Below are 14,980 nucleotides of genomic sequence, written 5' to 3'. Positions count from 1 at the left end.
GTAACCCATTTTTTCACCCGGTGCCAATTGCCTAAGCTGTAATCCTGGGCTCTACTCTCCCTCTGCCAACCTGGGGAGGGCCCCGAACTGAGCTCATGCTTCCTTCAATGCATGAGGAGTGAGCAAGCCGCTTCTTATCACCTGACAGGGGGAGCTTCCCCGGTTGGACGTAGCGCGTGGAAGGAACACGTTATTCCAACCAGTTCCATTCCCCTCCATCAGGCGCCCCGGCTGGCCAGGGGGAGGCATTATAGAGACCAGGATTACTGCATGTTTTTGTGAGGGTAGACACGGGGAGAACATGCAAACTCCACACAGAAAGGCCCTTTTGCCAACCCCACCTAGGGTGTGGGTACTGTTGACGCGGAGGAGGGCCCCCAGCACCCACAGTGTCCCAAGGCGGGAATCGAACCCAGGACCTTCTAGCTGTGAGGCTGTGACAGCACTATTGACTGCGCCACCGTGCCCCCGATCTGGCCTAGTTCTGAACGTCACCGGAGTCACCGGAGGACGTTATTATAACGTCATCATGACGTAATTTGGCTTGCTGGGTAAAGTCTGTTCTCCTATATGGCAGTGAATGCTGGACCCTGAAGCCTTCTCTGCAGAAGTCTCTAGACGGATGCTACACCAGAATGTTACGTGTAGTGCTCAACATCAGCAAGAGTACACATGTTACCAACATGAATCTGTATGCTGGAATATTAAGGGTGAGCGATAAAATAGCAGCCAGGAGAATGAGACTATAGCAGGACACTGCTAAAGACACCAGGAGCTGCCAGCCAGCAAACTGGTGCTGTGGGAACCAACACATGGGCAGCGGTCACCAGGACGTCCCACACTAACATATGTGGATGTACTGAAGAAAGACGCAGGAGTGCAAAGCACCAACAAGCTGGCAGGATGTATGGAGAACCGTGATGACCGGAAGCGACGATGGAAGGCTCGTCTGAGGACGACCTAGAGCACATATGTCAAACTCAAGGCCCGGGGGCCAAATCAGGCCTGTGATTGAATTATCTTCGGCCCACGGGATGATATTTAATTACTATTAGAACTGGCCCACTGGCCACTGGTATATTGCACATGCAATGCCTGGGATTCAAACCAAGGTCGCCCACATGAAAGTCCAACATCTTACCCATCAGACCAAAGGGATATCCCTATGGACTGGAGGAGATATTAGACTTTTGATGCCATCAGGCTGAGGCAATGTGTCACTCTGTTACACACGCACCACCATAATACTACAAGTCCCACAATGCACTGCTAGTGCATTGGTGCGTATCGAGGGCCCGTGACCACAAGCCCGCGTTTGAATAAACATTGAACCAGTCCGGCCCTCGACTTGTACCATTTTTTAAATTTGTCCCCCTGTGCATTTGAGTTTGACATCCTTGACCTAGAGTGTTTTTGTGTTCCTTACCTGTAGACCAGCGAGTCGTCCTGGCTGCCGTTGTACTGTATCTGGAACATGCGTATCCCGGGGATGTTCCTCTGGAAGTTGAACTTGATGAGGGCGGTGGAGGAGGTGGCCTCGGCGATCACCACCCGCTTGTCGGCCCCGCCCCCCTTCACGTCGCCCGTCACGTTGCTGCCGTTGGCCCCGCCCCCGCGCGTGGACGTGGAGATGTCCGACGAGCCCGGGTCGGGCTCCTGCTGGAACAATACACAATTAATAGTCTTTAATTAGTTGTTAGTGGGGTTGCTATGGGCAACCAGACTATTGTTCTTGTCCTAGAGCAGGGGTCTTCAACGTTTTTAGGACAAGGACCCCTTAGCTCTAACACTACATAAATTGTATACAATTGTGTTGCAGTTGATGTGTAGATTAAACATTTACATTATTTCTTATACAGTTTAGACTTGACAGCACTATCATCTGTGCATGTTGGATTAATGTGTATGTTCATATATTTAACCACTTGAACTGTCAATACCTACTAGTCTACTCTTCTTTTCCCTCTACACCAAACCTCTGTGCCAAAGGAAAAAAATAACCCTAACCCCCTAGGGGTCCCGGACCCCCTGTTAACACATTGGGTGCCCCTAGATTGAGCCCCATTTATCCCCTCTCGATGCCCAGACCCACCACGATTGTATTGAATACGGCCCTGCTGCGTCAATGCATGCGTCATGACGTCACTTGGTCACATGAGCGCAGACAGGATGTTGTTGTGTAACATACTGTATGGGCCAGTGCTGATCATAGATGTTGATTGCCGATCAAAAGTTGGTCATTTTGCCGCAGCCTGCCACAGTTTTAGCCATAAAACAAACATCAGAGATAAAGGGCGTTAAAGATGGGGAAATGCATTGGATTATATGGAGAAAAACGGCCGCACGATGCTCTTCGTCGATTCGAAGCAACCCGCGGTGAATGGGCTACATCCCGGCGTAGCCCCGACCTTACGGTGAGATTTAATGTTGTTACTGTAAATACAGTAAACGCGGCAAACGCGTCGTGGGCCTCCAGCGACATCAAAGAGTTTGACGCGTGGGCACCCGCTGAGTTAAATACCTCGAGTTTTCTGTAAACCTTTATGTCACCTAAAGTAAAGCCCATTTCTTTCACTTTTCCCAAATCGTAGCGGTTTATTAGCGTTTGTGTCCTTAGTTTTAGTCTGTGTATAGTATGAGCCTAATGTTTTGGGTGAATATGACCATCATTTTAGGTTTAAGTTCCTGTTTTATGTTTTTGAATTGTCCCTGACTGACTATACCCCATACTACAAAGAAATAACTATAACTATTAAAAAAAAACTTTTGAGAGTGCCTTTTAAAACAATACCAAAGTAATAGAATGTATATTAATGACCTGGATACTGTTGGTGTTGTTGGAGCTGTAAATAGAATATTGACCTTGATGCTGTTGGTGTTGTGTGAGGTGTACTTCAAGGGTCTTCAACAGGGGGTCTGGGACCCCTAGGGGGTCCTCAAAGTCACTGTAGGGGGTCCTCCAAATCTTTGTGTGTTAGAAACCTTTTTCTTTTTTTTTTATATATTAACCACCCTAGTGTCCTTATTCTGAGAACTTTAGCCAAAGAAATAGCAGATCTACAAGCTCACAACGCCTCGCGCTGCGATTTTTGGCAAAGAGCTTTGGTGTAGAGGGGAAAAAGAGACGACTAATTACAGAGTGAAATGTCAAGTTTATTAAGTATTGACGACGGTTCAAGTGGTTAAATATCTGAAAACACAAATTGACATGAATCCAACATACACTGATGATCGTGCTGTCAAACAATGAAACTATATGGAATCTATGAACAGGTTGTGGGGGTCCCTGCTTCATCTCTCTCTCTCAACTAAGGGGTCCTGGGCCTGAAAACTAATGTAAATAGAGTGTGTGCTAACCTGGATGCTGTTGGTGTTGTTGGAGATGTAAATAGAGTGTGTGCTGACCTGGATGCTGTTGGTGTTGTTGGAGATGTAAATAGAGTGTGTGCTGACCTGGATGCTGTTGGTGTTGTTGGAGATGTAAATAGAGTGTGTGCTGACCTGGATGCTGTTGGTGTTGTTGGAGATGTAAATAGAGTGTGTGCTGACCTGGATGCTGTTGGTGTTGTTGGAGATGTAAATAGAGTGTGTGCTGACCTGGATGCTGTTGGTGTTGTTGGAGATGTAAATAGAGTGTGTGCTGACCTGGATGCTGTTGGTGTTGTTGGAGATGTGTGGCAGCTTGATGATGACGAGCTCCACGGTCTGGTGGGCCTCCCCAGCAGGGTTGGAGGAGATGCAGGTGAAGGATCCCGTGTCCTTCACCGTGCTGATGAGGATGTCCAGCGTCCCGTTGGCGTACACCAGCGTCCGCGAAGAGTTGGACACCAGCTTGCCCTCCGGAGAGATCCAGTGGATGGCCGGCTCGGGGTCGCCTCTCGCCTTGCACCTTTTGAGAGGGAGGGGATTGAGAATTGATTGGCTGGTAACAACATGAACTTTATGATCTTACGTCTCCGAACACCGAACGTTCGTCTGAAAGGTCCGGTTCAACTAAAAAATAACTTCACTCGCATCTTCTGAATAGCATTATCCCGAATTGAGAGTTTGGAAAGCTGTACGTTGGAAAGTCGGAAATCTCAGACGAAAAGTTTGGTGGTCAGAGACAGTATGGACAGGCCTTTAAGTTAAGGCATAAGAGCTGGTACTTAAGACAATCAAAATACAGCCCTTAGTGTCCTTATTCTGGGTAGGACCTTAAGCAAAAGTAGCAGATCTACAAGTTCACACAAAGTTCTGTTGCAATGTGTTTTGCGCCTGTAGACAGGCTATTTTCGGCTAAATGTTTTGGTATTCATCATATTCCTGGCCATTCTATGGAGGCTGCCATTTTCCTTTTACAGAGGGCGCTGGAGCATTTTTATTTGTGTGCTGCTTCATAAACATCTTTTCACTTCCTCCCAAGTAAGGAAGTGACATGGAATTGTTTGTTGCCAGATTTTGCCAAAGAAATAAGCCCAACAGAAGCAACTACAGTAGGCTATACTACTTTACATTCACATTTGAAAATAGCAGATCAGCAAGCTCACAATGTGTCACGTTACGACACATTGTGAGCTTGTATATTTGCTATTTAAAAAATATTGAGGGAAAACATTTTTTGAATATTTTTGAAACATTTTAACAACATAAATCTGTGTGGAGGTCCCTGGCACCACATATTTTCAGATGGGGGTCTGCGACTGTGGACAAATATGTTAATCTGGGGTCCTTGATATGAAAAGATTTGGGAACCACTGGTTTAAAAAATATTAGAAAGTAAGCCAAATAAGCAACTATTTTTTTAGAGACACAAATTGCTTATTATAAGCAGACATGGCAACCCAGGCACATTCAGAGCCTAGAGCCTAGAACGCCAACTACTGACACTTTAATGCAAGGACAACAGGAAACCAAATGAGGTTTTTCAGGACAGCTTTTTCAGCCTCCGCCTCTTTCAGGATATGAACAGGAAGCCGGGGGCGGGGCCAGGAATAACATGAATAGAGGGAAAAAAGATCAACCCCCACCTGGAGGATTGCCCTCCCACCCAACACTCCACAGGCGCCCCCCCCCCACCAGCCTGTAGGAGTAACGTGCAGTGACAAATATCACCCTCCCCTTCCGGCTTTACTCGTCCCCCGAACACAGGCCAAATTGTGTTGGTATAGACTATAGACGCTCGACATAGCATCGCACCGCAGTGGATTCGAACCCCCAGACCCTGTGGTGCTGAGCAGGTATGTACGCTTCCATATTTACTGGGTCTTTGAGTAATGAGGTTTAAGTGGTTCAGTCTGTGTGGAGACAGAGCTGGGCTGTGAGCGTCACAGTCACGCTGTCAGAACATCCGCCTCATCACTGTCACTTTAACTGACTCTGACTCCACACCATTCAACCTTATAGTGTCACAGCAGCCAGACAGTCAGACAGACAGTTAAACAGCCAGTCGGTCAGACAGTCAGACAGACAGACAGACAGTTAGACAGCCAGTCGGTCAGTCAGACAGACAGACAGACAGACAGACGTTTAGATAGATGTTATCTAACGTCTGTCTGGGGCCACAGCAGCTAAGTGGTTGAGGGCCCCGCCCCCCCTCTATGGCAACGATATCGTCGCTGTCGGGAAGAAAACCTCTTATCTCCATATTCTTTAAACTTTCTGGAGTCTATTTTGATTGTCTTAAGTACCATCTCTTATACCTTAACTTAAAGGCCTGTCCATACTGTCTCCAACCACCAACTTTTTGTTGGAGAGTTCCGACTTTCCGACGTGCAGCTTTCCGGACTCTAATTCGGGGTAATGCTTTTCAGAAGATGCGAGTGACGTTATTTTGTAGTTGAACCGGACCTTTCAGATGAAAGGTTTGTTGGTCGGAGACAGTATATATGGACAGGCCTTTATGTTAAGGCATAATAGCCGGTACTTAAGACAATCAAAATAGAGCCCTTCTTAAATTAACACCCTACTCAATCATACTACAGCAGCGTCAAACAAAGGCATCAAAAGTAGCAGACATACAAGCTGGAAATGTGTCGTGAAGCGACGCGTTTAGAGCTTGCAGAATCTGCCTCTTTTGCTCTTTTAGAATTGTAATCCTGAAAAGTAACAGGTTTTCCACCCGACACCAGATAGAGACGATGACATTATGTCTGTCTGTGTGACAGACGAGCTTTAGGAATCAAATCTCAAAGCGCTGCATGCGCCCCGCTTGCAAGATGACAGATAATCGTCTTCAGGCCTGCAGCCACAAACGATTCAATCCAGCGTTTTAGGAACAAAGAACAGACGTTTCAGTGTCAAGATATTGATCAGTCTAGCACTGATTAAAGAGGCGCTGCCATAGTTTTGTACTTTTTCTGGTTTGTGTATGTGTCTAGGAGGTTGACAGTACTTCGTTAGACCCCCTGGCGTGGTTGTTATCAGCAATTATGTATTCCCTTTGTATTTGGGATTTCTTCCTCGAGGATGACACCTTGTGGGTCAAAAGTGCAGATCCAAAAACACAGATACAATGACATCATACACTCATCCCCTCCCCTTTTACCATTCACCCAACACTGTGGGTGTGGCTAACTTCAGCTGGGTCACCACCCACCATGACAACCAGGCATAATTAATGAACTGGTGGGTGTGGCCACATAAAAACATAATTTTAACTCTTTCTGTACACTTTTGAAAAAAAAAAAATCTTCCTCCTGGTATAATCATAATACCTGATAATCATGTTTTAGGGGGAGGGGAAATCATGGCAATGCCTCTTTAAAGGACAACTTCAGTTTTTTACAACAAGGGTTCATATTTTAGATTGTGATGCGTAAAAGTGGCTAAATATGACATTTTACACAGAATAAGCCCATTCCCAAGATACAACGCAACCTTTCATGGTTGGATGTGACTTATGGGGTCTAGAAGTGTTACTGTAAATAGCAATAAAGACTGGCTTATTGTGTCTAAAAATTAATATTTAGCCACTTGTACGCATGCCCCCATGCGTACGCATGCCCCACCTTTTAGCACGGTAAACGCGATAAAACAATAGAACGAAGCAAATGAAAACATTTTTACACTCACTTTTTCTTTTCTCTAATTACAATCTAAAATATGAACCCTTGTTGTAAAAAAAACTAAGTTGTCCTTTAAAGCTTGACAGTGGAATGTAGGCTACTGTGTGTTCTTTTCAAAATTCTGCATCAAGCGTGTTTGTACTGAGAAGACATTTAGTGTGTCGTTGTTGTTTTAACATTGTTTTCTTTCATGAATATGTTTTCTTTTGGTGGGACACAGCTATGATACAGTAAGTGTTGAGTGCAGCCTCTCCTGTTAATATTTCTAGATTCTAAGAATACGATTCTTCCGTGAGGTCAATTATAAAACAAGACAAATACGAGAACATGCCAGGAAATACTTTGTTTTGTCAATGTGACCCCCAGTGCTCTGAGCTTGTCGGCCAGAATAGAACACGAGTCACGACACACATAAATAGAACATGGAGAACAAAACATGCAGAACAAAGCAAGCTTGCGAGCTTGTAGATCTGCTATTTTTGAGAAGTCGTGAACATTTTTGCAAATCTTTGAATATATGTATTTTTAAAGTGAACATTTAAAAAGTGAACATTTGTAACTAAAATTTTGCTTCTGGGGGGTCCTTGGATTAAAGATATGTTAAGATGGGGGTGCGTGGTCAAATACATATCATTTTGGGGGTCCTTCACATGAAAAGGTTTGAACACCACTGACATAGAAACAGAAGGATTTGAAATATTCAAAGACTTGCACACATTTTCACGATAAAAAAAAAAAAATAGCAGATCTCCAAGCTCGCAGCGCGGCACTCTGTGCCGCGCTGCGAGCTTGTATATCTGCTGTTTTTCAATAGTTAAAGCACAAAATAACGCAGTGAATCCTTGTACCCAGGCAGGGCACAGAATTTGGCGCAACACCAGTGGACTCACTTGAGGGCGACGCGCTGCCCCTCCAGCACCCTCATCTCATGGGAGTATCTGGTGATGAGGGGCGGCTCGCACAGGAACTCCTCCTCGGGGACGGACCAGAAGTAGCGTCCGGAGAGCGGCTGCGGCGAGGCGCACGTCTCCAGGTCGTCGTCGCGGCTCAGCCGCCGCAGCCACAGCAGCTCACAGTTACAGTGCAGCGGGTTCCCACCGAACGACAGCTGGAAGGACGTGGGAGTCATCTGACCCGACGTGGCCAAGACCTGCAGAGAGGATAGACCAGGTTATTAGAGTTAACCAGGACCTCTAGAGAGGATAGACCAGGTTATTAGAGTTAACCAGGACCTCTAGAGAGGATAGACCAGGTTATTAGAGTTAACCAGGACCTCTAGAGAGGATAGACCACGGTTATTAGAGTTAACCAGGACCTACAGAGAGGATAGACCAGGTTATTAGAGTTAACCAGGACCTGCAGAGAGGATAGACCAGGTTATTAGAGTTAACCAGGACCTACAGAGAGGATAGACCAGGTTATTAGAGTTAACCAGGACCTACAGAGAGGATAGACCAGGTTATTAGAGTTAACCAGGACCTACAGAGAGGATAGACCAGGTTATTAGAGTTAACCAGGACCTGCAGAGAGGATAGACCAGGTTATTAGAGTTAACCAGGACCTGCAGAGAGGATAGACCACGGTTATTAGAGTTAACCAGGACCTGCAGAGAGGATAGACCACGGTTATTAGAGTTAACCAGGACCTGCAGAGAGGATAGACCAGGTTATTAGAGTTAACCAGGACCTGCAGAGAGGATAGACCACGGTTATTAGAGTTAACCAGGACCTGCAGAGAGGATAGACCACGGTTATTAGAGTTAACCAGGACCTGCAGAGAGGATAGACCAGGTTATTAGAGTTAACCAGGACCTGCAGAGAGGATAGACCAGGTTATTAGAGTTAACCAGGACCTGCAGAGAGGATAGACCAGGTTATTAGAGTTAACCAGGACCTCTAGAGAGGATAGACCAGGTTATTAGAGTTAACCAGGACCTGCAGAGAGGATAGACCAGGTTATTAGAGTTAACCAGGACCTCTAGAGAGGATAGACCAGGTTATTAGAGTTAACCAGGACCTGCAGAGAGGATAGACCAGGTTATTAGAGTTAACCAGGACCTGCAGAGAGGATAGACCAGGTTATTAGAGTTAACCAGGACCTGCAGAGAGGATAGACCACGGTTATTAGAGTTAACCAGGACCTGCAGAGAGGATAGACCAGGTTATTAGAGTTAACCAGGACCTGCAGAGAGGATAGACCAGGTTATTAGAGTTAACCAGGACCTGCAGAGAGGATAGACCAGGTTATTAGAGTTAACCAGGACCTGCAGAGAGGATAGACCACGGTTATTAGAGTTAACCAGGACCTGCAGAGAGGATAGACCACGGTTATTAGAGTTAAACAGGACCTCTAGAGAGGATAGACCAGGTTATTAGAGTTAACCAGGACCTGCAGAGAGGATAGACCAGGTTATTAGAGTTAACCAGGACCTGCAGAGAGGATAGACCACGGTTATTAGAGTTAACCAGGACCTACAGAGATCATAGACCAGGTTATTAGAGTTAACCAGGACCTGCAGAGAGGATAGACCACGGTTATTAGAGTTAACCAGGACCTGCAGAGAGGATAGACCACGGTTATTAGAGTTAACCAGGACCTGCAGAGAGGATAGACCACGGTTATTAGAGTTAACCAGGACCTGCAGAGAGGATAGACCAGGTTATTAGAGTTAACCAGGACCTCTAGAGAGGATAGACCAGGTTATTAGAGTTAACCAGGACCTGCAGAGAGGATAGACCAGGTTATTAGAGTTAACCAGGACCTGCAGAGAGGATAGACCACGGTTATTAGAGTTAACCAGGACCTGCAGAGAGGATAGACCAGGTTATTAGAGTTAACCAGGACCTACAGAGAGGATAGACCACGGTTATTAGAGTTAAACAGGACCTGCAGAGAGGATAGACCACGGTTATTAGAGTTAAACAGGACCTGCAGAGAGGATAGACCACGGTTATTAGAGTTAAACAGGACCTGCAGAGAGGATAGACCACGGTTATTAGAGTTAAACAGGACCTGCAGAGAGGATAGACCAGGTTATTAGAGTTAACCAGGACCTGCAGAGAGGATAGACCACGGTTATTAGAGTTAAACAGGACCTGCAGAGAGGATAGACCACGGTTATTAGAGTTAAACAGGACCTGCAGAGAGGATAGACCACGGTTATTAGAGTTAAACAGGACCTGCAGAGAGGATAGACCACGGTTATTAGAGTTAAACAGGACCTGCAGAGAGGATAGACCAGGTTATTAGAGTTAACCAGGACCTGCAGAGAGGATAGACCAGGTTATTAGAGTTAACCAGGACCTGCAGAGAGGATAGACCAGGTTATTAGAGTTAAACAGGACCTGCAGAGAGGATAGACCAGGTTATTAGAGTTAAACAGGACCTGCAGAGAGGATAGACCAGGTTATTAGAGTTAAACAAGACCTGCAGAGAGGATAGACCAGGTTATTAGAGTTAACCAGGACCTGCAGAGAGGATAGACCACGGTTATTAGAGTTAACCAGGACCTGCAGAGAGGATAGACCAGGTTATTAGAGTTAACCAGGACCTCTAGAGAGGATAGACCAGGTTATTAGAGTTAACCAGGACCTGCAGAGAGGATAGATAGATGATAGTTAAACACAGTTACAGTGCAGGGTGTTAGCTCAAAGGACAGCTGGAAAGACATAGGAGTCATCTGACCCGACGTGGCCAGGACCTGCAGAGAGGATAGATAGATGATAGTTAAACACAGTTACAGTGCAGGGTGTTAGCTCAAAGGACAGCTGGAAGGACATAGGAGTCATCTGACGTGGCAAGGACCTACAGAGAGGATAGACCATAGTATAGTTAGATGGAGCGAAATGCGTGGTAGTCATCATTCCTGATTTAGCCAGGACCATAGACATAGACAGGTAGATGCCTCCTCTGACTCTGGGCGTTGGTAAAGAAAGGATAGGCAATTTTCACGGAATTCTTCCGTGTGTGTCACAGAAGCGGAAGTTCGGTAGAGGCAGTACTCCCTCTTTCCCAGAGGCACTTGCTTTGGCAATGTAAACCTTTGTCTTCTCATGCCAATAAAGCTTCTTTGGATTGAATTTAAGTCCCGGAAAAGACACACTGTGATTGGCCAGTAGTCATTTTGAGTGGCGGTGTGCCTTTCACACTTCCGCACTTCCGTCTATACTTTTTTACCGCTCGCTCCAATGAACTGCAGCAGCGGATGAGGTATCTATAGCTTTTCATATCTGCAGACTTTTCACAACAACTCAAACTATTCATTTGGTGATGCCTCCATTCATTCATTCATTCATTCATTCATTCATTCATTCAAAACGTGGCGGCTACAGACACCTAACTGGCACCAGGATGAGAGACGTACAGTAGCACCCATGTCCAGGCCCCTCTCATTGGCTACCTTTGACTTCAAGATTCTCCTCTTTGTTTACAAAGCCCTAAACAGGATGGCCCCTTCCAACATCGCTGACCTCTTAACAACAAACACAACTCGAAAAACAAACAAGTACATGTAATGAGTGGTGGGTGAAAGCAGGGCTAACAGAGACAGTGGTACGGTACCTGTGCTCTCTGGAAGAGCGGGTCGGGTGGCAGCTTCTGCAGCTTGTTGGAGGTGACGTCCAGACGGTTGAGCTTCTGCAGCAGAGAGAAGGTTCCCTCTGGGATGTAGTCCAGCATGTTGTGGTCCAGACTCAGCGTGTGGAGACTGGTCATCCTCTGTACGGATAGGAGACAATGAATGAATTAAGTCAACGTGTTGTGGTATTATACAAGGGGACAGGTAGTAGATGGGTGCTATGTTCCCACTCACAAAATAGTTGCCGTAACCAAAAACGACATCTCCCAGGGTGCCTCAGCACACAGACAGGTGTAGGTGTGTGAGGCACATAATCGAGGCAGAGCTGGGAGAGCAAACAGACACAGCAAAGAGAACAAAGGAACAAAGGAGCTGGAAGGAAGGAACTGGACCTCAAAGTGAACAAGATTATATTTTTGTTAAGTACAGTATTACTGTGGACTTTGTTTTTGGACATTAAAGATATTATTCTCCCTTTGGGACTCTTTATGTGAATTTGCCCTGATGTTGGCCTGACCTGAGTTGAGTGAGATGTTGTTCGTCCAGACTCTGGACTCCAGAGATCATGAAGTTGTGTGAATGTATTCATATGCAAATACCGTGGCCAATGGCATTGTAATACTAAACAATAGGATCCAATGGTTATGTTAAGGTGAAAATAGAAAAGGAAAACAAATTATTTAAACTCTTTTTTTGATAAAATATAAATGTTGCCAAAAAGTATCGCTGGGGTTAAGTAAACTGTATGCATGGCAACTCTGGATTGTGTCTGTTTGTTCTGCAGTGCCTCACACTACCTGTCATGACATTACAGTGTGCAGGCTGGCCATTCTCTGTAAGGAGACGTGAATGAATCAAAGGTAAACTGTGTAGTGTACATTTAAAATGTTTGTGCTCTATCTAATAAATGAATGCATCTAAAACAGCCATCACTTTGATGTCTGTCAGAGAGGGGAGGGGTAGTGTGTTTTTACAAACACAGACCAAGAAAAATGCTTAGATAGTTTCCCCTTAACTCAACGTGTGGAGGCTGGTCATTCTCTGCATGTACGTGTAGGAGACAAAGAACAAATTAACTCAACGCACGGAGGAGACAATGAGCGAATGAACTCAATGTGTGCAGGCTGGACATTCTCTGTACATACAGTATAGGAGACAATGAATACATGGATAAACCATATTCATCTGTTTAAAATCCAGCTTTATTGTTCAGAGACTGAGGGACATGTGGCGTAAACCCAATCACCAGACACAGCATGTTGTGAACTTCCATTTCTCCAAACCATGCATATAGCCTCGCATAGCCAGGCTTACTCATCTGCGAAGAGAAAAGCCTGGTGACAATATGAGGCAGAGACCGTTATAGGAGTTTTCTAGGAATTTTCCAGGAAGTTGTCTTTTTTTTCACAGTGTGGTGTTCCTGCAAACGTATTCCCCGCTGGAAGAAATCTGGTCTACGTCTCCTGCTCCGTCGGTTGCACTTGCAATAAATAATATACAAACAAAAATATTCAGGCGATGTTACACCTATTAAGATCTATTTTTGTTTTTTCGCTGGTCATTTCAAACATGCACAAGAAGTACATAGGGCCCGCACACCATCTTCAACTTGCCAAAAAAAAACTATTTTTATTTAATGCAACGTTTCGGTCAAAGACCTTCTTCAGGCGTCACGCTGGGGAATGTAAACAGACCCGCATCGCGTGACGTAACTTCCGTTAAACGCAGCACTTCCCCTAGAAATTTTGGAACCAACCGGAAGGCATATTGTGGCCAGGGTGCCAAGCATATATATGTGCATATCGGGTCTGAGGAAATGGTCAAAACAAAACAGAAGAAAAAAAAACTGTAGATGAAACTTCGTCGAGTGTCCACACATACACACTTGGCCCTGTGTTCAGTTTAAAGGAAGCCGAGTAATAGAAATGTTAAATGCCAACCTGTTGAAAAGCCTTTCTGATCCATGTGCTTGTATTTGGACCTGTTAGCTTCACAGCCCCAGGGCTCTTTTCACAGCTCCTGTAGCTGTCGTTCAATAACAGTTCAAAGGTCTGTTTCTACTACACTACTCTATTCTCTTAGGCTGATGGTGTCCATAAGTGTAACAAGCCCTAGCATGGACGCTCTTACCTTAACAGTCAGGGTTATTGTATAGTTTACCAATTACCACTAAGTAAAAGTAAACATATCAGTACTGCAATATAGCATTAGTCTAAAAAGTCCGGAATTCAAAATGTAGGCCTACTTGAGTAAAAGTAAAAGTATTGGCATCAAGTTTTAAAAAAAAAAAAAAAAAAAAAAATAGATCTACAAGCTCACAATGAGTCGCATCGTGACACATTGTGAGCTTGTAGATCGGCTTTTTTCAAATGGCCGGAATGTATACAGGCAAGGGCTCAAGTGGATAATGTATGCTTTGTAATAATAATCCAAAAATCTACAAAGTAACTCCTAATTAAACCTGCAAGGCCCAGCACTGCTTTTTGGCAACATTTTTTAAATCAGTAAAAAACAAGACGAACCTCGGTTCGAAGTGAAGCGGTGGACAGATAAAACCTCCAATAGCACATGAAACCAAGTCATTTGATGAGACGATCAAATTGTACATGTTCCTCTCCATGCTGACTATAGCAAAGTTAATAATTATTTAGTATAAACCATGCTATTACCTATAGGGTTGAATTGTCATGTGAAGCTTCACCAATCCAATGCAATAGGTGAGACCTATGCAATAAGTGAGACCTATTGCATATTTGAAAAAGCCTATTCATTCTGGACTGATATTTTACACGTACGGGACAGGAAAAACCTGTTCATTCTGGCCTGGAGTGACCATATATGGACATAAGGTAACGGACATTGTGTTTTTGAAAAACCCTGTTCATTCTGGACTGAAATGACCATATATGGGCGTGGTACACAGATTCATTGGAGGTAACGGACATTCTGTTTTTGAAAAAACCTGTTCATTCTGGACTGAAATGACCATATATGGGCGTGATACACACAAAGCCATTCATTGGAAGCGGTTTCCACCGCTTCAAAAATGTTATAGTTAGTTTTCCTGTTCTTTTTTTCACATTAACATCACCATTAAATCCTATTGTTTAGTATTACAATGCCATTGGCCACGATATTTGCATATAAATACCCCCCACAGGGGCTGACATTCACACCTCCCAGAGAAGTTGAAATTCCAGCGTCTGGACGAACAACATCTCACTTTTTAACTGAAGCTATTCCTCACTAAAACATAAGTAAAATGCCTGTAATATATTTTTTCGTGATCATTAGAATGTCTAGAACATGTACATATGTTATTATTGTGAAAAATATCCCCAAAATGCAAATTAGAGCA

General features: G+C 44.6%; 1 protein-coding gene across 1 annotated transcript in view; it reads right to left on the bottom strand.

Moving 5' to 3' along the window:
- Window positions 1-14,980, bottom strand: part of lrfn5a (leucine rich repeat and fibronectin type III domain containing 5a) — a gene marked incomplete at both ends in the record, with an annotated part of 105,845 nt that overhangs the window by 71,687 nt on the left and 19,178 nt on the right. The window contains 4 exons of the mRNA XM_080750304.1: window positions 1,427-1,656; window positions 3,646-3,889; window positions 7,937-8,196; window positions 11,607-11,762. Coding sequence (XP_080606430.1) covers window positions 1,427-1,656; window positions 3,646-3,889; window positions 7,937-8,196; window positions 11,607-11,762 — 890 coding nt within the window. The remainder of the gene's footprint in view (window positions 1-1,426; window positions 1,657-3,645; window positions 3,890-7,936; window positions 8,197-11,606; window positions 11,763-14,980) is intronic.

This window comes from Nannobrachium achirus (genome assembly GCF_963921795.1).
Source record: "Nannobrachium achirus genome assembly, chromosome: 20".
Classification (NCBI taxonomy): domain Eukaryota; kingdom Metazoa; phylum Chordata; class Actinopteri; order Myctophiformes; family Myctophidae; genus Nannobrachium; species Nannobrachium achirus.
This window is presented reverse-complemented; position numbering and strand designations above follow the sequence as displayed.